Source organism: Ochotona princeps, chromosome 29, assembly GCF_030435755.1.
Source record: "Ochotona princeps isolate mOchPri1 chromosome 29, mOchPri1.hap1, whole genome shotgun sequence".
Taxonomy (NCBI): Eukaryota; Metazoa; Chordata; class Mammalia; order Lagomorpha; family Ochotonidae; genus Ochotona; species Ochotona princeps.
The window spans coordinates 3,928,269-3,948,504 of NC_080860.1; the positions used below are offsets into that span (position 1 = coordinate 3,928,269).

At 58.8% G+C, this 20,236-nt stretch overlaps 1 protein-coding gene across 1 annotated transcript; it reads right to left on the reverse strand.

Moving 5' to 3' along the window:
- On the reverse strand, positions 1-19,362 carry BCL7A (BAF chromatin remodeling complex subunit BCL7A). Its single transcript, XM_058656792.1, has 6 exons — positions 19,110-19,362; positions 14,484-14,565; positions 11,708-11,804; positions 8,562-8,732; positions 5,342-5,463; positions 1-2,532 (listed from the first exon to the last, which is right to left on the reverse strand). The coding sequence occupies exons 1-6, from the start codon at positions 19,199-19,201 to the stop codon at positions 2,461-2,463; spliced, it is 636 nt and encodes a 211-aa protein (XP_058512775.1). The 5' UTR covers positions 19,202-19,362; the 3' UTR covers positions 1-2,460.
- Positions 19,363-20,236: the final 874 nt, after the last annotated feature.

Consider the following 20,236-nt stretch of genomic DNA (forward strand, 5'->3'; position numbering starts at 1 on the left):
TTTTTTTATTTTCTGAAATGGAATCATTGTACATTGTACAAACCATATCTACTGATGGAATAAATAAGTGAAAAATTATACCGCTGTACAACACACACACACACCAAAAGAAATCGGAAGAGGGCAAAAAACAAACAAACAAAAAAACAGAAAACAAACAAACCTGGGTGACGGTGAAAAACACCTTTATACCTCTAACCAGGTCCTCCGCGAGAATGGGCAGTGGACCCAGCCGCCGTGGAGGCCAGGTGTGGCCCTGGTGGCTCAGCAGCCTTCCGGGGTGATGCGGGTAAGTGCCAGCACTTTGCGGAATGTTAGCCACAGCTTCCCCAGCTTCAAGTTTTTTGGGGGAACAGTCTGCCCTGGGAGCCCTTTAGGCCAGGGGGCCTGGCGTCCACGGAAGGCATTCGTTTAGGAGTCCCGCTGCCCCAGCTCGGCCGCCTGATCAGTCTTAGCTTCTGGGGGGACGAGGGCGGGAGGGGGAGGAAGCACTGGATTTCCGTGGATGGCCTGGGTGGCCAGTAGGGCACGTGGGGCTGCTGGCATCTTGCCTGGCATGGCCGCTGGCCCACTCCTACCTTCAGGCACTTCAGAGAAAGACTAAGGACAGCCTGGGCGCTGTGGGCGCCACCTCGGGCCTCTGCGGGCCCAAGAGGCCACCTGCGCTGGGGAAAGGGGTGCCAATGGCCCTAGCCTGGCCACACCTGCCATTCCCGCCACCACTGCCACCCTGCTTGAGTTCCTGCGGCCATATGGATGGTGACCTCTCTTTCCCCCTCCACCCCCCAAAAAGAAAAGGAAGTAAGTATGCAAATTCATCTCTCCTCCATGGGGAGTCCTGCTGCCACGTACATTGTGGCTGGAGGATGCGAAGGGAAAGCCGCCCGCCCAGGGTCCACCGAGGTAGCATGGGCAGCGGTACCCGCACCCAGGACCCGGCCGGCCACTGCAGGCAGCAGTAGCAGCAGCTGGCACCCAGGGTGCGGGGCTTAGTCTGAGGAGTTTAAGACAAACCTTTCGGCATTGCTGACTTAGACATGGAGATTTTTTTAAGTTTTTTTTTTTCCCTTATTTCAGGAGACATTTTGCATGAGGTATTTAAATTCAGGAACATTTTGATTCTTCTTGAAGTGCAGGAAATAGGCTCCCGTAAAAAAAGGAGGAACCTCCTCCTCTGAAACACTTAGAAAATGGGGTCTGCGGACACTTCCTGCGGTCCTGGTGGTCAGGAGGGTCCACATGTCACAGGTGGTACCTGAATATGCACCAGTTAGCCAGAGAAAGGAGACCCAGCTGGCCTGGGGAGGGGTGGCTCAGCGGATGCCTGAGGAGAGAGTCCACCGCCATGGGGTACAGGTCCCTGCCCAGCTGGAGGGCGTGCAAATCTTCCCAACTCCTCCGTGCCTTCAAGGCCTAACGCGTGTCCTGGGAAGTAGCCTCCGCCGGCTGCTGGCTGTGCACAGCCTACTGTCAAGTGAGTGGGGTTTCCACCAACTGCAGTCTTGCCTGTGGCAGCCTGGCCAGGGGGAGTCGGAGGGTGGCAGGCTACCACGGATTTGAAATCCAAGCAACATCCTATGGGAAAGTTCAAGTTCAGCACCGGCTCTGCCTGCCACCGCTGCCTGGCCTCCCTGGCGCGGCCCCCAACACCATCTCACGGAGACCGTCCTGCAGTCTGTCGGGGAAGCCAGCTCTTCGTCGGAGGCCTGACAAAGTGGGGATGCAGGTGGTGGTGATGGGGGTCAAGTGCCAGAAAAAGTCCAAGGCTCAGTACATCCACGGGCCCCAGGGGAGCCAGGGCGTGGCCAGTGCCCAGTGGGGCCTGAGGACGCCAGCCTGCGGGGACTGTGTCCCCAGAGGCTGCTGGCGACCCTGAGCCCCCTGCACCTGGAAATCGGGCGGGGGAGGGGCACGGGCACCCCTACCCCTCTGTGGGCCACGGAGTCCTGGGCATCCAGGACAGAGGCGAACGTGGTGCCCGAACCATCCAGCCGAGAGGGCACTTTGCAAAGGGCAGATGTGAAAAACAACCAGGAAACACGCCAGAGGTCACCTCAAGGTCACAAGGCACAAAAAAAGAAAGCAGAAGGAATTGATTGAACAGTGAACAGCGACTTCCTGATGGGTACCACCCTCGAAGAGCTCGTCTCGTTCAACAGAGAAGTGGGAAACAATACAGCAGCAACACAAATGTGATCTTGGCTTCCGAGACTGTGCAGTCCTGAGCTGTCACCCGCTCCCCAGGGACGGCCCCCGCTAGGCCCGAGTGTCCGACCCGCGGCACAGGGTTCCTCGGTGTCTGACGAGTGACGTGGGTCAGGGTTGTCTTGGATTTGCACTTGGTAAACTTGAGCATTAGTAGTTGTGTTTGCACCCGAGGGGGCTCGCATGGCCGTGCTGTTCTGGGAGCAGGCCTGCGGACGCGCCTCCCGGCACACAGGGTGGAGCCTTCCGGGGTGCCTACATCTCTTCGGAGTTTTGCTGGGAGACCTCTAGTTTCACCTTCTTAGAGGGTGGCGCGCCCTCCAAATCCTGGGCGACAGGAGGAGAGGCGTGCACAGGTGAGTGTACGGGGCAGGGACGGAGGCAGAAATGTGTCTGACCTGACCCCCGAGAGGACCCGTGCTTCCAGGACAGCATGCGGCCTTCCGGTCCCTGCGTGGGCAACCTCTCCCAGCTCCCCTACGGCATGCTGACTCTCCCTCTTGGCTACTGTCGAGGAGGGGTCTGTATTCACTCCCAAATGTCCACGGGCCAGGACTCCAAGCAAGTGGCACCCCAGTCTTTTCTTTCAGCCCTGGCCATCCTAGGCAGCCCAGAGGTCCCTGTCCCCTGAAGCCCCTGCTGCCTGCAGAAGACATCCACGCCCTCCGGACATCCCCTGTCCTTCCTGGGCTCCTGCCTGGAAAAGCCCCTCCTTCTGGTCCCGCCCACCAGCTCGTCGGGCTGGCAGCTACCGCTGCCTGGGGAGCCTATCCTTCGGACTGGCCTAGCCGGGTCCTCAGCCAGCGACGGCCCCGAGCCAGGCCTCTTCTCACGGTGCAATGGGACTTGGGCACAGACGGGCATCTGATGTATCCTGGCTGTGCCCCGTCCTCCTCCCAGGTCGCCTGTGCATGGCCTGAGGCTGGAGATGAAGCAGGTGCCTGGCCTGGAGAAGGATACTGGTGGACAGTTTCTGAGTTCCTGGGAGCCAGGATTAGGAAGGTTTCCTTTATTATTTATGTGAAAGGCAAAATGACCAGAAGGAAAGCGATGGAGACACATAGAGCTCTTCCATCTGTTGGCTCACCCCCCGGATGTATCAGCCAGGGCCGAGGTAGGCTAACGCCAGGCACCAAGGATCCCATCCAGACCTTCCGCAGGCACAGCACGAACCCAAGCACCTGAGCCGTCCCCTGCTGCCTCCCTGGGTGTTCGTTAGCAGGAAGCCCATCAGAAGCAGTGCTGATGGCAGGGGGTGGTCAGCACAGCGGATGGCAGGAAAGATGTTGCCAATGGTGCTGTATCAGGGACAGTGGATGCCCCGCTTCCCATCCAGCTCCCTGCTTGTGGCCTGGGAAAGCAGTTGAGGACGGCCCAAAGCCTTGGGACCCTGCACCCATGTGGGAGACCCGGAAGAAGTTCCTGGCTCCTCACTTTGGACTGGCTCATCTCTGGCTGTTGCAGCCACTTGGAGAGTGAACCAGTGGATGGTTCACTTTCAAAAAAAGAAAGAAGAGGGGGCAGGCCCAGAGAGCAGGCCGCCAAGGCTGGAGGGAGGTGATGGTCCCTGGGACACCAGGGAGGGTGGGAGACAGGGATGGGGGAGGGGACACCAGGCCTTGGGAAGGCCCAAAGTGTCATTCAAACCCTGGCGTCTGCTGGACTGGGGCTCAGCCCACCCTGCTCTTGGGGTATATGTATGGTGGGGCGTGACCAAGGGGAGAGACCTGGTTCTGGGGTTGGCTCATCCTCAATGAGGGCCTTGCAGAGCCAGAGAGGCCCATGTGGCTGCTGCTGGTGGCTCAGGGCCAGGACTGGAATAGCTCTGATCCTGGGCTGGCAACTCCACTCCAGGGGTCCTGCGTCTGCACGGAGCACCCCGAGGGGCTCGGCTGAAGAAATCCCTAAGGACCACCCGATGAAGGCTTTTGTGAACTCAAAGGAGTGAAAGGAGGAAGCTAAGGCAGGCGTCACAGTGCGGTGGGCTAAGCCTCACTCCACCAGCATCCCACATGGAGGACAGGTTCAAGCCCCAGCTCGACTTCCTTCTAGCTTCCTGCTCACTCTGCTGGGAAGGCAACAGGAGATGGCCCGAGGACGAGGGTCCTTGCCCCTCATCTGGAAACCCAGTTGGAGCTCTGGGCTCGTGGCTTTGGCCTGATCTGACTGCTGCAGCCACCTGAGCAGGGAATCGGTTGATGGAGGATCTCTTGCCCTTTCTGTCTTGTTCTGCTTTTCAAACAGATAAATTAAATAAACCTGAGGGGCTAGTGTTGTACCACCTGTGATACCAGCATCCCATATTGGGGTGCTGGCTGCTCTACATCCAATCCAGCTCCCCACTAGTGTACCTGGGAGGCCAGGGGATGGTGGCCCAAGTGCCGGGACCCGTGCTACCAACTGGGAGGACGGGAGGGAGTTCCAGACTCCTGGTTTTGGCCTGGCCTCCCTCTGCCCATTGCAGCCATTCAGGAAGTGGACCAGCTGATGGAAGGCCTTTCACTCTGTCCCCCGCTGTAACTCCATCCTTCAAATAACCTTTCTTTTTTTTAAAAAAAAGACTTGCTTATTTTTAATGGAAAGGCACATCAGATTTACAGAGAGGAGAGACAGAGAGAAAGATCTTCCATCTGCTGGTTCACCTCCCAAATGGCCTCAGGGGCTGGAGTGGAGCCAACCTGAAGCCAGGAGCCCAGAGCTTCTTCTGGGTCTCCCACGTGGGTGCAGGGCCCAGGCACTGGGGCCGTCTGTTGCTTTCCCAGGAACATCAGCAGGGACCTGGGTAAGAAGTAAAGCAGTAGGGACACACACCGGTGCCCACACAGCCTAACTGGATGCACCGCAACACATCTGCGCCTAAACTGATTTTTTTAAGGTGAAGAAAGTGAGGCTGGGGTAAAGGGCCTCCTATTCCTCCCACGCTAGAGGCCCCCGAGGGTAGAGCCTGTGCCCACCCAGCAGCCAGGCCAGGACACAGACCACGCTCCAGGGCCCCGCTTCAGAGATCAATGACAGCTCCTAGTGTCCAACAACAAAACCACAAACCCAGAGCCACGGGGCCCCACCTCACATACCGCTGGCCACCCCAGGGGCTCCCCAAGCCTGGGCTGGCCCACTGAGGCCTCTTGCAAGGTACCTGAGAGGCGGCCAATGCCTCGGCAGCCAGACCCGAGTCCCCGGAGGGCTGCCGCTCTGCCTTCTCTGAACTGCTCAAGGTACTTTCCACCGGAGACTGGGAATTCTGCTCGTCCGAGGCATCTGGGGAAAGGCAGACAACAGAAGCTGTTTTTAGACACATGTGCTTTGAAGCCAGTGGGCCCAGGACAAGAAATACCTGCAGCAGGGTGGCCCTATAGCCCAGGGGCTTGGTAAAGCCTCCGGTTTGTATTCTATTGGCATCGCTTTCAGCAACCAGGCAAGGCTAGCGTTGGGAGGCAAGTCAAGCTGCCACCTGTGACATTGGCATCTCATAGGGATACCAGTTAGGGTACGGGCTGCTCCATTTCCCACCCAGCTCCCTGCTGACGCCTGGGAGAACAGTTAGGAGACGGCCCATGTGCTGGTACCCTCACCACCCATGTGAGAGACCTGGATGACGTCTTAATGGGCAGAGCTTCTTCTGGGTCTCCCACACGGCTTGAGGGGCGCGAGGACTCAGGCTATCCTGCACTGCTTCCACAGGCACATGAGCAGGGAGCTGGATGGAAGCGGAACAGCCAGGACATGAAACGGCACCCATACAGGATGCCTAGACCACAGATAAAGGCTTAACCTGCTCTGCCACAGTGCCAACCTCAATAAACACATCTTAAGAATAAAAAGTAGTCAGGCTACACACTAGCCAGGGGTCTCCCACCCTCTCCACACCCCTGAAGCAGGTCACAGAGGTGGGCCATGTGCAGTTGGCGCCCTCTGGTGGACTGGGAGCTGTTTGTCTATGAACAGCACTGCTAAACACCCGTGGATTTTGATTGTTATAGCAAATTAACAGGACACAGAAATGAGGAAAAAATTAAAAGTAGAAGCCATCTGTCATCCTGGCCCAGCCCTCACTAACAGGACCCACGTCCATCTCCCTGGATCACTGTCCTGACCATCACTGCCCCTCTCCCCAAACAGGATCACATGCAAATTCAGGGCATTTTTTTTTTCTTCAAAAGACTATTTTTAATGGGAAGTCACATCAGATTTACAGAGAAAAGGAGAGACAGAGAGAAAGATATTCCACCCGCTGGTTCACTCCCCAATTGGCCGCAAGGGCCGCAGCTGATTCAAAGCCAGGAGCCAGGAATCTCTTCTGGTTCCCCCATGTGGGTACAGAGTCCCAAGGCTTTGGGCCGTCCTCAACTGCTTTCCCAGGCCACAAGCAGGGAGCTGGATGGGAAGTGGAACAGCTGGGACAAGAACTGGCACCACAGCAGGAAGAATTAGCCTGCTGCACCACCACAGCCGGCCCTTCAGGGTCTTTTCTAATGTTGCACACATACAAGACTCTGCAAGATATCTGCAAAAACCTTCTATTGCCCAATCACTTATGGAGCAGATCCACTTGTTTGGGTCATTTCTCAGATCTCAGTTTCCCCACTGCCCCAACCTGCTCCTTTTGGGCAGAAGGAGGGAGCCGTTAAAGTCTTCCTTGAAGCTTACAGGGCAAGGAGCCAAGACTCCTGGGGGAGGAGCAAACCCCATGGGGGAAGCCATCAAGCTCCCCTCCCAGCCCAGGCTAACTTCAGCTTCCTGCTGCTGCCCACCCGAGCGGACACCTGCCCCGACCACGTGGGCGACTCAGCAGGGACCCTTCTCCTGCCTGCTCTCCTCACACTCCCAGGCTTGGCTGCTGTGACCATGGTGGGGAGAGTGAACCAACAGATGGAAGATCTCTCTGGCATCCTGCATTTCAAATAAACAAATATTAAAAATCTGTTTAACAGAGCAGCAGCCCCGGGGAGCTGTCCCAAGCCCACAAGGTCCTCAGTAGTGGCCATGTCTCTGCATGCAGCGTAGCTGGAACTCACCCAGGGAAAATTATTTTCCTGGGGCCTAAATTTAGTCCAGGGAGCTTGGGCATTATGTCATTCCCTGAACTCATTTAGCAGTAAACAAGTTCAAGCAAGGTCAATAACTGATGGCCCAGCCACCCTGTCCCAGGCGGGCGCTAGGCCACAGGCATCCACCTGGGGAGGTAGGCACAGGCTACCCTCAGAGGCTCCTCACTTGCAGCACTCAGGGCATGGGAAGAGGGCGGGGCAGTTAGCAAGACGCAGCAGTAATCAGGGGAGCAGGAACCCCAAAGAAAACTGCAGTGTCCAGCTTCACCCAGCACGGCAGCGCCACAGACCCCAAACCTGGAAGGAACGAGGCCACCTGGGGGCAACCCATGCCTGCCCAGCACCCCCAGCACCCCCAGGCCCTTCATCCACACAGCCTCCTCTGCCCTTCTTAGCAGAGATCTGGGGGAGATGCAACTTTCATCCATCTCATTTCATAAATGAGGCAACAGGAAGGCCATCCCGCCAGTCAACGTCAGCCTGGAAGTCACCCCAATGCCCACCTGTATGGGGTAGGGGGTGGCATGCATGTATAGAAAAAGCTGAGGGCATTCCTCAGAGACTGAACTGCGGTCACCACTGGGACGTGGAGGGTCTCCTGGCACCCAGAGGGTGGTGACCAGGGATGCTGCCCACTAGCCCACAATACACAGGACAGGCCCCGAGGACGCCTCAGCCCTGAGGCTGCACACCCCTACCCACGCAGGAAGCTGCTTTCCACCACAGCCACCCTGCAGGAGTAGCCCAGGCCCACGGCCACGTAAACCCACACAGCCCTGACGCTGCAGCTCCATCCACTTGGATGAGCACGCAGAGCTCCTGTGGGGGCGTACGGCCATGCCTGGGCCGCCTTTCAGCACGCTGGGCCACTCAGCCGGCATTGGCAGCCACTGAGGCCCCACGGCAGGCTCCGGGATGACTGTCCCACAGAGCTGTCCTCGACCCCGCAGACGAGCGAGGCCTCTCGAGCTGTGGTCTGCTCTCCCCACATTCCCTGTGCCGGCTCCAGGCCGTACACCCCTCTGACTGCAGCACTGGCCCCTTTGTACGCCTGCTGCTTAAACCTTTAAAAAGAAAAAATTTTTTTATTACTACTGGGTGGCAGATATTTAAAGAGACAGGAGAAACAGAATGATCTTCCATCTGCTGGTTCACTCCCCAAATGGCTGCAACAGTGAGCTAAGTTGGTCCGAATCCAGGAGTCAGGAGCTTCTTTTGGGTCTCCCAAGCACATGCAGGACCTAGGCTCCTGGGCCATCCGTGGGGAGCTGGACAAACCCCACCTCCCTCAGATGGTCCCGATCCTACCTTCAGCCCCAGGGGGCTCCTTCCCATCCACCTGCGCCTCGTCCACCTGTGCCTCGGTGCTGCTGTCGCCAGGCGCGGCCGAGCTGGGCTCTGCAGCCGGGCTCGAGCTCCCACTGTTCTCCTGCTTGATGGGGGAGGCGTCTGCGATGGAGCTCTGGTTGCTGTTGTCGTCTGCGCGAGGGGAGCACAGCTGCCTGGTGAGGCCCCACACAGCGGCCAGGCATCCCACAGGATACACTCCCCTCAGGCTCCCATACTGACCCCACAGGGCCCACTCCATGCATCCTGGCAGTTGGCTGGGTCCCCCCACCCAGGGGGCTCACTGAGGGATGCCCCAGGGCCAAGGGAGACCCTGCTGGGTGCTCAAACACTCCTGGGCACCTGGTATGTCTGGCCAGGCTGTCCTGAGAGCACCACTGTGGGAACATCACGCGCAAGGCTTGGCGACCCTCCTGGCCATCCCACAGCAGGCACCGAAGGGCAAGTGTACACGGTCCCCGGGACAGATGGCTCCAGGTCTCCCACAGCAACGGACAGAGGCGGTGGTGGAAGGTGCAGAGCAGACTACCTGGGACCCAGCGGGACACTGGTCCCTGCTCCGGGTATGCCAGCTGGGAGGTATGCATGCCTACTGGGCGCCGGCAGTTAGTTAAGGATCAGTACACAGGGCGCTCATGGCAAGGGCATCTTTAAAGACTTACTTAGGTATTTGAAAGGCAGTGTTGAAGAGAGTGAGCAAACGAGCCATACAGCCTGACAGTCCTGGACGCCCACTCCGTGTTGGGCACCGACAGCAACCCCAGCCCATCTGGCCAAAAAGCCACCTGAGACGCCCTCTGGACAGGTTAGCTGAGCTACACACTCTGCTGGGCGACTCGACTCTCCCAGCCTGCCTGGGGAAACTGGCTCTTATTTTAAGCATATTCTGGAGGTGCTGCTTACACAAAACCATTCTTTAATGAATTTCAAGGCATTTAAAAAAAAATGTGTGGACCCGGCGCCATGGCCTAGTGGCTAAAGTCCTCACCTTGAAAGCGCCAGGATCCCATATGAGCGCTGGTTTTAATCCCGGCAGCTCCACTTCCCATCCAGCTCCCTGCTTGTGGCCTGGGAAAGCAGTCGAGGACGGCCCAAAGCCCTGGGACCCTGCACTCGCATGGGAGACCCGGAAGAGCTTCCTGGTTCCCAGCTTCGGATTGGCACAGCACTGGACATTGCTGTCACTTGGGGAGTGAATCATCGGATGGAAGATCTTCCTCTCTGTCTCTCCTCCTCTCTGTATATCTGACTTTCCAATAAAAATAAATAAATCTTTTAAAAAAAAGTGTATAATCGTAATGAATCCCTCGAGATCTAAACTTCTCCCTTATACAAGACAAGCAGTGTGAGGGAGGCTCAGCCCTGGGTTTCCAGCTGGGGTGGTGTTCACTAGCTACAACAAGCCCCCCGGGGAACCAGGAACCAGGGGACCCCAGCCTGAGACAGGGTCCTGCCACGGCATACAGCCCAGCGGGCTGGATACATGGCCTGCTCTCCATTCCCGGAGTCCCAAGCCCTCATGTGCTCAAGCTTGGTTCTGGCCGCAGCTTTCTACCCTGAAATGTGAGTGTCTGCCCCTCTGCCTGGGGACTGGGGACGTTCAACGGCCCTTGTGCCCACGACCTGGTACTGGCAGTGGTTTCGGTCTGAATGCCAGTCCCAGCTAATGGTCGGGGACCTGAATTCTCCTATCAGGTTCCCTGGTACCTGTGGCCAGGAGGTGACAGCCCAGCCGACTGGGCACCTCCGTGGGCCTCAGCTCCTCCTTGTATGAAATGGGGCCTGGGGGATTCCAAGTTGGCGACCACACATGACGCCTGGCACCTGCAGGCGGCCCTACTACCGTGTCCCGGCTCCTGGAGATCACCAGGGTTGCGTCTCCTGACGACCACATGCAGGAAGCATCAATCCCCATTCTAAGGGCCAGGGATGAGGTAACAGGCCAAGAGAACAACACAGAAGAAGGAGTCCCTGGAGAGCCAGAGTGTAAAAAATTAAAACATTTTAGGGACCAGCACTGTGGCACTGCAGCTTAAGCTGCCACCGGCAGGGCCTGCGTCCCACAGGAGTGCTGGTTCAAGTCCCAGGTGCTCTACTTCTGATCCAGCTCCCCGCTAATGCTCCTGGGAAAGCAGCAGAGGGTGGCCCACGTGCTTAGGCCCCTCCCTTGCCACAGGAGACCCAGAACAAGCTCCAGGCTTTTGGTTTCAGCCTGGCTAGCTCTAGCCGTCGAGATCATTAGGGTAGTTGAATGTGGAAGTCCTGGCTCTCTCATGTTCTCTGACACTCTGCCTTTCAAATAAAAAACACACAAATCTTTAAAGGGAGAGAGATGGAGAAGGTGAGGGCATTAAGGGCTTGTTCTTGTGGACCACACAGGCAAGGAGAAGAGCAGTGAGCCAGGTGAGGCAAGGGTCCGCTGCCCACAGGGAAAGCACCGTCAGAGGCCACAGACCTGAACCCTCCCAGCACAGCCCTACAGTGGACACCTGCATTAGCAATCCTGGAAGCCCATTGGGGTCTGCCCCGCTGAGGTGGCTTTCCTGTACAGGCATGGGCCTGGAGGGCCTGTCCTGATTGGATCTGGGCTGGGTCCTCTGTATGCCTGCAGCTGTGGGCCTCACGGAGCCACACACAGGACGCTGGGAGCTTCTGCTCCCGCAAGAGAAGTGAGAGAGGAAGAAGTCCAGGGCGCCGGCAAACAGTGGCCAGCCGATCTACTGGTGGGACACTGCTGCCAGCCTCCTATGGTGAGACAGCACTGGGAGGGTGAACGGCCACAGGTCCCAGGGTCCCGGGGCCACTGATAGTGAGAGACGTCTGGGAGCTTCCCCAAAGCCAAAGGAGAGCCAGGGGATGGGGCCAAGGCAGGACAGAGAGAAGATTGCTCCCCAGGTCCCTGGACACATGGGCCGCAGCAGCACCCTCAGCGTGTCTGTGCTGTTAGTACTTCCGGCTTGGGCATACTGGCTAGGACAGCTGCTGGCTCTCCTCCCCGTGCCTGCCCTGTGGCACAGCGGCCTCCTGGTGCTGCCCAGTCTTCCTGCGGCCAGCCTGGAATATGAATGGAGCCGCTGCAACGACAGGGACCCGGGCAGGGAACTCACCGTGCATGTCCATCATTCCGGGCGAGGCGCTGTTCTCGGGCGTGGTCACCTCTGAGCCGCATTTTTCGTCTTTGCCTTTTTTCTTATTCTTGTTTTTCTGCAGAGGAAAATGGAGCAGCAGCTGAGTCAATGAGCTGCCTGTGCATGTTGGGGACACGAGGCCCTGGAGAGGGGCGTGAAGGCTTTGTCCCACCAACAGCCATCGGAGGGCTCTCTTGGGCCCACATTTGGCCATGGGAGCATGGTAGACCATGTCTACTCAGTGGGGAGGGTCTTGGGGCTTACCCGGTTCAGGCACCCCAGGAGATAATCCTGCCTGTTGTGTACGAATCCCCTGGCCAGCCCTGGCTAACGGGAATGGCCTCCTCCTCCTCTGGGGAGAGCGTGGGGTTCCGTCCACCTGGAGCAGGTGTGAGGTGATGCCAGGTGAGCCATGGAAGAGGCAGTCATCCATTTCCACCTGCTCAGCATCTCCCGACACACTGGGGGGCAGGGGAAGGATGGTCTTTTCCCAAGATTAAGCAGCTGGCTTCAGGCACCCAAATGGAACAGGCGTTAAGGAGAAGCCCCAGGGAGCAGCCAGGAGTACAAGTGAATACCCTATGACAGGAATCATAGAATCCTCTTTGAAACAGCTTCACTGTGGGCAGGTGGCTTGTTAAAAAAAAACTTCAGTCCGGGCCCAGTGCAGTGGCCTAGTGGCTAAAGTCCTCGCCTTGAATGCACAGGAATCCCATAAGGACACTGGTTCTAATCCTGGCAGCCCCACTTCCCATCCAGCTCCCTGCTTGTGGCCTGGGAAAGCAGTCGAGGATGGCCCAAAGCCTTGGGACCCTGCAGACATATGGAAGACCCAGAAGAAGTTCCTGGCTCCTGGCTTCGGATCCGCACAGCACCGGCCGTTGTGGTCACTTGGGATGTGAATCATTGGACAGAAGATCTTCCTCTCTGTCTGTCCTCCTCTCTCTATACATCTGACTTTGTGATAAAAAATAAAATAAATCTTAAAAACAAAAACAAAAAAAACTTCGGTCCAGGCCCATTAGGTCACCGAGATGGGACTCGGCGGTCCACAGGATCGCACACTTGGCACAGACGTGTGGAGCCATCTGCAGGCCCAGAACACCTGGGTGCATGCTTGAGGGTGAGACAAGGATACACACGCCTGGATGGGTGCACATGTGGGTGCAAACAGAGTGGGCACCAGGTCTGCTCCAGACCCAGAATGAGGCAGCTACATGTGGACAAGAGGCAGAACCACAGAACACGGGCACCGGGGCAGAGAGATGGTGCCCTGGATCCATAGGGCAGGACAGTCACGGGGTGCGGAACTGTGGCAGAGACGAATGTGAACACAATCACACTGATAATATGGGTGCAGGGAGCGCATGGACATGCCCGTTCTGACGGCGTGTGTAGGGAGCGCGTGGACACACCTGCTCTGAGAGCATGTGTGCAGTGAGCGTGTGGACATGCCCGCTCTGACAGAGTGTGTATAGGGAGCGCGTGGACATGCCCGCTCTGATTGTGTGCAGTGAGCACGTGGACACACCCACTCTGTGTGCAGTGAGCGCGTGGACACACCCACTCTGTGTGCAGTGAGCGCGTGGACACACCCACTCTGACTGTGCGCAGTGAGCGCGTGGACACACCCGCTCTGACTGTGCGCAGTGAGCGCGTGGACACACCCGCTCTGACTGTGCGCAGTGAGCGCGTGGACACACCCGCTCTGACTGTGCGCAGGGAGCGCGTGGACACACCCGCTCTGACTGTGTGCAGTGAGCATGTGGACACACCCGCTCTGACTGTGTGCAGTGAGCGTGTGGACACACCCGTTCTGACTGTGTGCAGTGAGTGCGTGGACACACCCGCTCTGTGTGCAGTGAGCGTGTAGACATGCCTGCTCTGACATGACATACGCAGAGTGCACACTTTCATACCAGGAAGATTTTTGAAAGTAAAACCTGCATTTTGTCACAATTTGCCTTCTTGAAGGAAGAAAATGTTCTAAAGCAAAGATGGCACCAACATCACCTAAGAGGCCACCTGTGTGCCACCTATAGGTCCCGGCCTGGCCTCCGAGGATCCCTAGTCAGGTGGGACCTGCAAGCTCAGCCTCATTGACTTGAGAAGCAGAAAGACCAAGCGGGAAAGAGCCCTCCTCTCCTGGCTCACTTCTTCAACGCCTGCCACCAGGGACCAACGCACGTCTTCCATGTGGCTGGCAGGAAACCCAGGGTTCGTGCCATCACCACTGCCTCCCAGGGTCTACATTAACAGGAAGGTGCAGCCAGGATGTGAGCTGGGTGTCAAAGGTATGCATGGGCTAACTGCTCGCTCCTGGAAATCTGCAACTGCCCAAAACGCTCTGCACTGGCAATCAGGGGCGCTGACCACTGGTCTCCGCAGGATGCAGGCTTGAGGACACCAAGCCTCTATGCCAAGGGACAGCACAGCGCCCTCCAGTGGCTGTGGCCAGGATGGGCCCACTGGATCTGCACCTCCTGGCACTACTGTATGTCTCCCTGAAGCTGTGCAGCTCTGGGGAAGCGGCTACCCCTGTCTGAACCCACACACTGCGGATGAGAAACAAGCAAGATGAGCTTTGACTGCTGGCCCCCACTGGCAGCAGTTGCCACACCAAGGGGAGGCCCCACCTCTACAAGGGCCAGACACAGTCCAGCCACCTCTCCCCAAGCGGACCGCAGGACCCCACAGGCAGGAGGCAGCACCTGGCCCTCACTCCACCCCCCCAGGCCCAGCCCCAAATACTCACCTCATCCACCTTCGGCTCCGTCACCGGGACCCACTTGTAGATCCGCAGGGATGTGTCGCCAACAGTCACCCACTTCTTCTCCCTGTGGGGTGAAGAGCCTGACACTGGAGGAGCTTCCAGGGCAGGCCCCTGGTCACCCCACGGTCAGAAAAGGCCACAGGCCCTGTAGCTGCTCAGTGTCAGGGCCACCCAGGAGAGGGTGTGGAGCTGGGTGCTGACCCCAAGCACTTGGGGAGGGTGTCCCAGGCCCCAGCTCACCATCTGTGGGCTGCCACGGAAAGGACACGTGTGATAGAGGCTAGGGCAGGGAGAAGCTGCCATGAGGAAGGTCCTGGGACTTGGGCCAGATCCACACGGAGCTAGTGCTCTGCCACCCATGCCCAATCACTTGCACCCTCAGGGACAGCACAGAGTGGCCTCCCTACACAGCCAAAGAGGCCTCCCCAAGGACACCGTGGGCTCACCTTGCCCCAGGGGCTGTGGAAAGGAAGACCACGAATCCTACTGCACTGCACCACAGCCCACTTGAGTGGGAAGGTGCCCTGTGTGGTGGGAGTCGGCATCCCCATGCCTTTCAGAGTCTGCCTTTGCCGATTTCCTGGGGCCCAAGTCAGGGAGGCATCTGAGGGCTAGAGCAGGGTGGGCTATGGACACAGGCACATTGTGCTCCCCCATGGCCCCCAGGTGGAGAGCAGAGGAGGGCTCTGGCCTCAGGCTGTGGTCAGTCTTGGTTCTGCCACCTGTCATTTGAGAGTGTCACATATTGAGTATCGGTTCCCTTCCCAGCACCTATATCCCCGACCCAGCTCTCTGCTAACACACCCTGGGAGGCATGGGTCCCTTGATCCACATGGGAGCCCCAGATGAAGTCATGGATTCCTGGCTTCTACCTGCCAGTCCTGGCTGTGGTGTGCATACGGGGAGTGAACCAGCGGATCAAAGGCATCTCTTGGTCTCATCGTTCCTCTCTGTCACTCTACCTTTCACATAAATGAAGATCAACAAATGGACATTCCAGAAAAGAAGCTGGCCCAGCTTGACCGCCTAATGGCTAAAGTTCTCGCCTTGCATGCATCAGAATCCCATATGGGTGTCAGTTCGTGTCCTGGATGCTTTACTTCCCATCCGGCTCCCTGCCTGTGGGCTGGGAAAGCAGTCGAGGACGGCCCAAAGCCTTGGGACCCTGCATCTGCACAGGAGACCTGGAAGAAGCTCCAGGTTCCTGGCTTTGTATTGGCTCAGGTCTTGCTGTGTGGTCACTTGGGGAGTGAATTACCCAACGGAAGATCTTTTTCTGTCTCTCCTTTCTGTAAACCTTTTCAATTAAAAACAATCTTAAAAAAAAAAAGAGAGAAACAGAGAGAAACAGAGGCCCCTGCACTGGCCAGCAGCAGCTCCTGGAGGCCAGCTCTCTCCTAACCAGGACCAATCATCCATTGAAGCTGCATGGCACTGGCAGGAAGGCACCCCTGGCAACAGGCCTCCCTCCATCCCAGCATGTTGCTGAGGAATCCTGGGATAGCAGCCCCAGCGTCCTTCCCAGCTGACGCCTTCATCTCCCTTCTGAGATGCCCCCTCCTCTCCTCCTGTCCCTGGCCTCCTTGTCCAGCAAGGGGCCCAACACCCTGTGTGTGGCTCAGCCACCTTCTGGCTACCAACCCAAGCCTAAGACTCCAGGCAGCGATGTCAGAGCTGATGGCTGGCTTCTTGTAGGGACAGGAGCCCCCAGGCTAAGAAAAAACAACCCCTATACGACGGACTGCCATGCCTCTCATTAGGACACAGAACACTTCTTCAAACTCAGATTTCAGATAAACAGATCTTTTTCTCAGTACAAGTACAGCCCAGAAACTGGTGCTATGGCGTAGCATGCTGAGCCTCCCCTGGAGGTACCAGTATCCCAGGCACCGTCTAAGTCCTAGCTCTTCCACTTCCAATTCAGCTTCCTGCTAATGCGCCTGGGAAAGCAGGGGAGGAAGGCCCAATGCCTTCAGCTTCTGGACTCACGTGAGAGACCGAGAAGCAGCTCCTGGCTCCCAATTAGCTCAGCTTCGGTCATTGCGGCCATCTGGGAAGTGAATCAGTGGATGGAAAATCTCTCTATATACAACTAAACTCTGCCTTTCAAATAAAAATAACATCTTAAAAAAAAAAGTATGTCTCAAACACTGTAGGGGACACACTCATACTAATACATACATACATATACATATATATATATGTGCTTTTTTCTCTAAAGACTAGTGTGCCATTTATGGTGAATTTCCATCTCCCCAAGTGCCTTGAACTTCCATCTGCTATGAAATCCGGTAATTCCAGGGCGCAGCCATGGTGAGGCACGGCTGGCGGCCAGAGTATTAATAAACAAACTGAAGGCTGCAGGGCACACACCGTGGCCCCTTCCAAAGGCACCATGGCCAACACAGTCCAGGCTGGCTTCTAGGCGAAAAAGTGGGCCTACACTGGGTGCCAAGGGAGGACACAGGCACCCCACACTGCGGAGCCAGGGCTGAATCTCGGTTCGGCCTCCCATCCTGCTTCCTGCCAACACACCCTGGGGAGCAAATGATGGCTCAACTTCTTGGGGCTCTGCTGATTCCTGCATGAGACCTGGCCCCTGGCTTTGGCCCAGGCACTAGGGAGTGAACCCCAGGTTGGAAAAACTTTTCAATCTCTTTCTGTTTTGCTGCCTTTCAAATAAGTAAAAAAAAATCACAGCAAAAGAGAAGGTGGAGGGGGGTGCCAAAATTCTCCCTAGTGCACCTCATATTAAGACACCACTTATCAAGTACTGCAGGGCCCTGTGCCAGGTGCCAGGTGCCAGGTGCCAGCAAGACTGGGGGTCTCATGGGTCCCCAGGACCCCAGGGGAAGCCACAGACTTGTTGCTGGTTGGTTGGATAAGCCCCACTGGTTTACTCAAGGTCACAGCGGAGGTCTGGGAGCAGTTGGGGGAGGGGAGGAGTTGTTATCCAAAACACCAGAGGGAGCTGTCCCCTCCCCAGGCCAGGGTGGCCCTGGGCAAGAGGCAGGATGGGCTGAGGAAGAGGGAAGCCTGCCTGTTGGGAGACAAGCCCCCACCTTTCTCCATCTGCCCAGCTGGCTGGCGGGGTGGAGCAGCTGGCAGCCTGAGCGCAGCTGTCAGGGTACAGGAGTCACTGCCCAACTGAGGACTGGGCAGGCGGCCGTGCCACGCCTCCCTGAGCAGGGAGGCCCAGCAACAGGACCCCTTCCTAATGCCCGGCCTAAGGACAGCAGCAGGGGAGCAGAACAACTCATCCCACCTTTCTTGGGGTGCTCCCCATGGACCCCAACTTTGGAACCCACCCCCTCTCTCCTCCCGGCTCTGAAAATCCTTTGTCTCCCCCCGCCACACGCAGTCAAGCCCATCCATTTGTGGGCAGCCTTTGCCTGCGAGCACGTGGGCTTTATTGATTTCCCTCTCGCTTTTTTGTTGGGTCACTCTCAGAGAAAGGATGGTGGACTTGGGACACCCCCAGGCTCACCCCCAAGAGATGCAGAGCCCAAGCTTATTTCAGAAGTAGCACCCCCAAACAGGAGCAGCCCACACTCCAGGGAGGGGCCTGGCCCAGCCTCCAGACTTGTGGCAGTGACACTAGGGGACCACGGCACAGCTGCTCCTCTCCCTCCCCGACCCTGGTGAAGCCGTGGGAAAATAATAATAATAAAGTTGCAATCGGGGAGCTGGGAGTTTCCAACAAGTCTAACCTAGCCTCGCCCGCGTGCTGTAGCCCGGGGCCTGGCCCTGGGGCTGCGTGAAGAGGACATCCCACACCCCCAACCCCCCCGTGAGGCCAGGAAAGCACGCGATCGCGACCGTGACAAATGGGCCAGACTGAGCCGGACTGAATCCGAGCCCGGGGAGCACGCACGGCCCGCGGCGAAGCCCGCCGTGCCCCGTATAGAGAACAAAACAACGGCTCCCTCGGCAGAGCAGAAGCCAGCCCCGGGGCCGGCAGCGGCGGACGCGGCCCGCGCGCGGTTCCCCGGCCCCAAGCCGCCACGAGCGCCGGGTGTTCGCCCCCCATCCTGCCGCCCTCGCTCCAGGCAGCCCGAAGCGCTAAATTTAAACGACTGGCACTCCGCAAACTCCGCAGACTCGAGGGCGCAGGGGCCCTGGGCGGGCGGCACGACTGGAGGCCCGGCACGGGCCAGGGCGCGCGGGGAAGGCGGCGGCGGCCCTCTCGGAGCCTGCACAATGGAGCTCGCGCTCTCTCCGCCGCCGCCGCCGGCATCGCGGCCCCGGCGCGCGGGAAGCCGCTTTCATGTGACTTGCACAAAACGAAATGGCTTCTGGGGCCGGCCCGAGCCCCCCTCCCGGGAGCCGAGCGCCGGCGGCGGGGAGGCTTCCCGCCCGGGCGGCCCCGGGGTGCCCTCCGTCTCCAGGTTGCCGGAGCCAGGTGGGCGACAGGCGTGAGCGCACCTGGGCAGCGGCCGCCGCGGCCCCCGCCGCCGGGCGCAGGTGCCCCGGCTCGCGCGCCTGCTAGCCAGCCCTCGCCAACTCGCGGGCCCGCGGCCGGCCCGGGCGGCCCCGGAGGCTTTCCGCGCCGGCTCGGGGATCCCGGAGCTCCCGGCGGCAGCGGCGGCGACGGGCGCCTTGGCTTACCATTTGCGCACTTTCTCGATAGCCGCCATGACCCTCTTGATATCATCTTTGGCCCGGCTCCTGGTCTCGGCTCGAACCGACCTGCCCGACATGGTTCTGGCGGGGACGGAGGGACTGGGGAGCGCGCCCGCCGGGTCTTGCTGGCGCTCGGCGGCGGCCCCACTCGCGCCCGCCCGCGGCCGCCGGCACACACGGCGCTCGCACACCCGCGCCCCCGCGCACACACACGCGCGCACACAAAGCCTCCGCGGCCGCGCCGGGCCCAGTGCGCACGCGCCGGGCGGCAGCTGCACCGAGCGGGGGAGCGGTGTGGCCGGGCCGCCAGCAGCCAGGCCTCCGGGCGCCGCCGCCTTCCACCGGCCGAAGCACCGGACCTGCCCCGGGGCGGCGGCCAGGGACTCCCGAGTGGGGAGTGGTGCGGCGCGGTCGCCTGGTGGGAGGCCGCAGGTGTAGGCCAGGACCCCCGGGAGCGGCCGGGTGGTGGTGAACCGGGCGCATCCCGTGCTGGCCCCGGGCCGGGCACATGGCCACCGGTGCGGTAATGCGAATTTCTTGTGGGATCGCGGCTACTCCCAGTTGCGGGGGGCGACTCCGTTCGCGAGGCGCTCCAGCCTGAGAGTTGGGAGGCGTGGATCTCTGCGGAGCCGCTGCCTGGTCCAGCGCGCGGCCTCGGCTCGCGCCTCCCTGCGCTGCGCCCTTTGGAAAAACGAGGCTTGGTGGAAAGGTTCGTCCTTTCCCTCGGGGAGAAGTGACCCTGGTGTAACAAAACGAGGGACCACGACTCAGCCCCACGCCCTCCTAGCGGTCAGGACCAGGCCCGGGCCAGCTGCGGCTGCTGCACCGGTGACCACAGCCAAGTAGGAACCAGCCCGTCCCACCTTCCAAGGAGGACTTCGGAGCGCCGTTTGCGCTCCAGCTGGAACAACACAGTGCTGAGGTCCGTGAGACAGCAGCGATTGGGGTCAGTCTGCGTGCGTGGATGCCGGGACCAAGTGGCCCCAGAGCTGTCAGGGGGAAAACCGGTATGGAGCCTACATCAGTCGCTTGACACGTGGGGAAACTGAGTCCCGGGATATTCAGGGTTGTAGACACATATGCAACAGTATGAAAAAGTAGAATTTCCTCTT

Excerpts from the sequence above, each read along its gene's own strand:
- BCL7A (XM_058656792.1), bottom strand. The coding sequence starts at position 19,201 with ATGTCGGGCAGGTCGGTTCGAGCCGAGACCAGGAGCCGGGCCAAAGAT. Across the intron at positions 11,805-14,483 it reads CGGAGCCGAAGGTGGATGAG|AAAAACAAGAATAAGAAAAA; the intron begins GTGAGTATTTGG and ends TTTCCTCTGCAG. Across the intron at positions 5,464-8,561 it reads GGAGCCCCCTGGGGCTGAAG|ATGCCTCGGACGAGCAGAAT; the intron begins GTAGGATCGGGA and ends GCCTTTCCCCAG.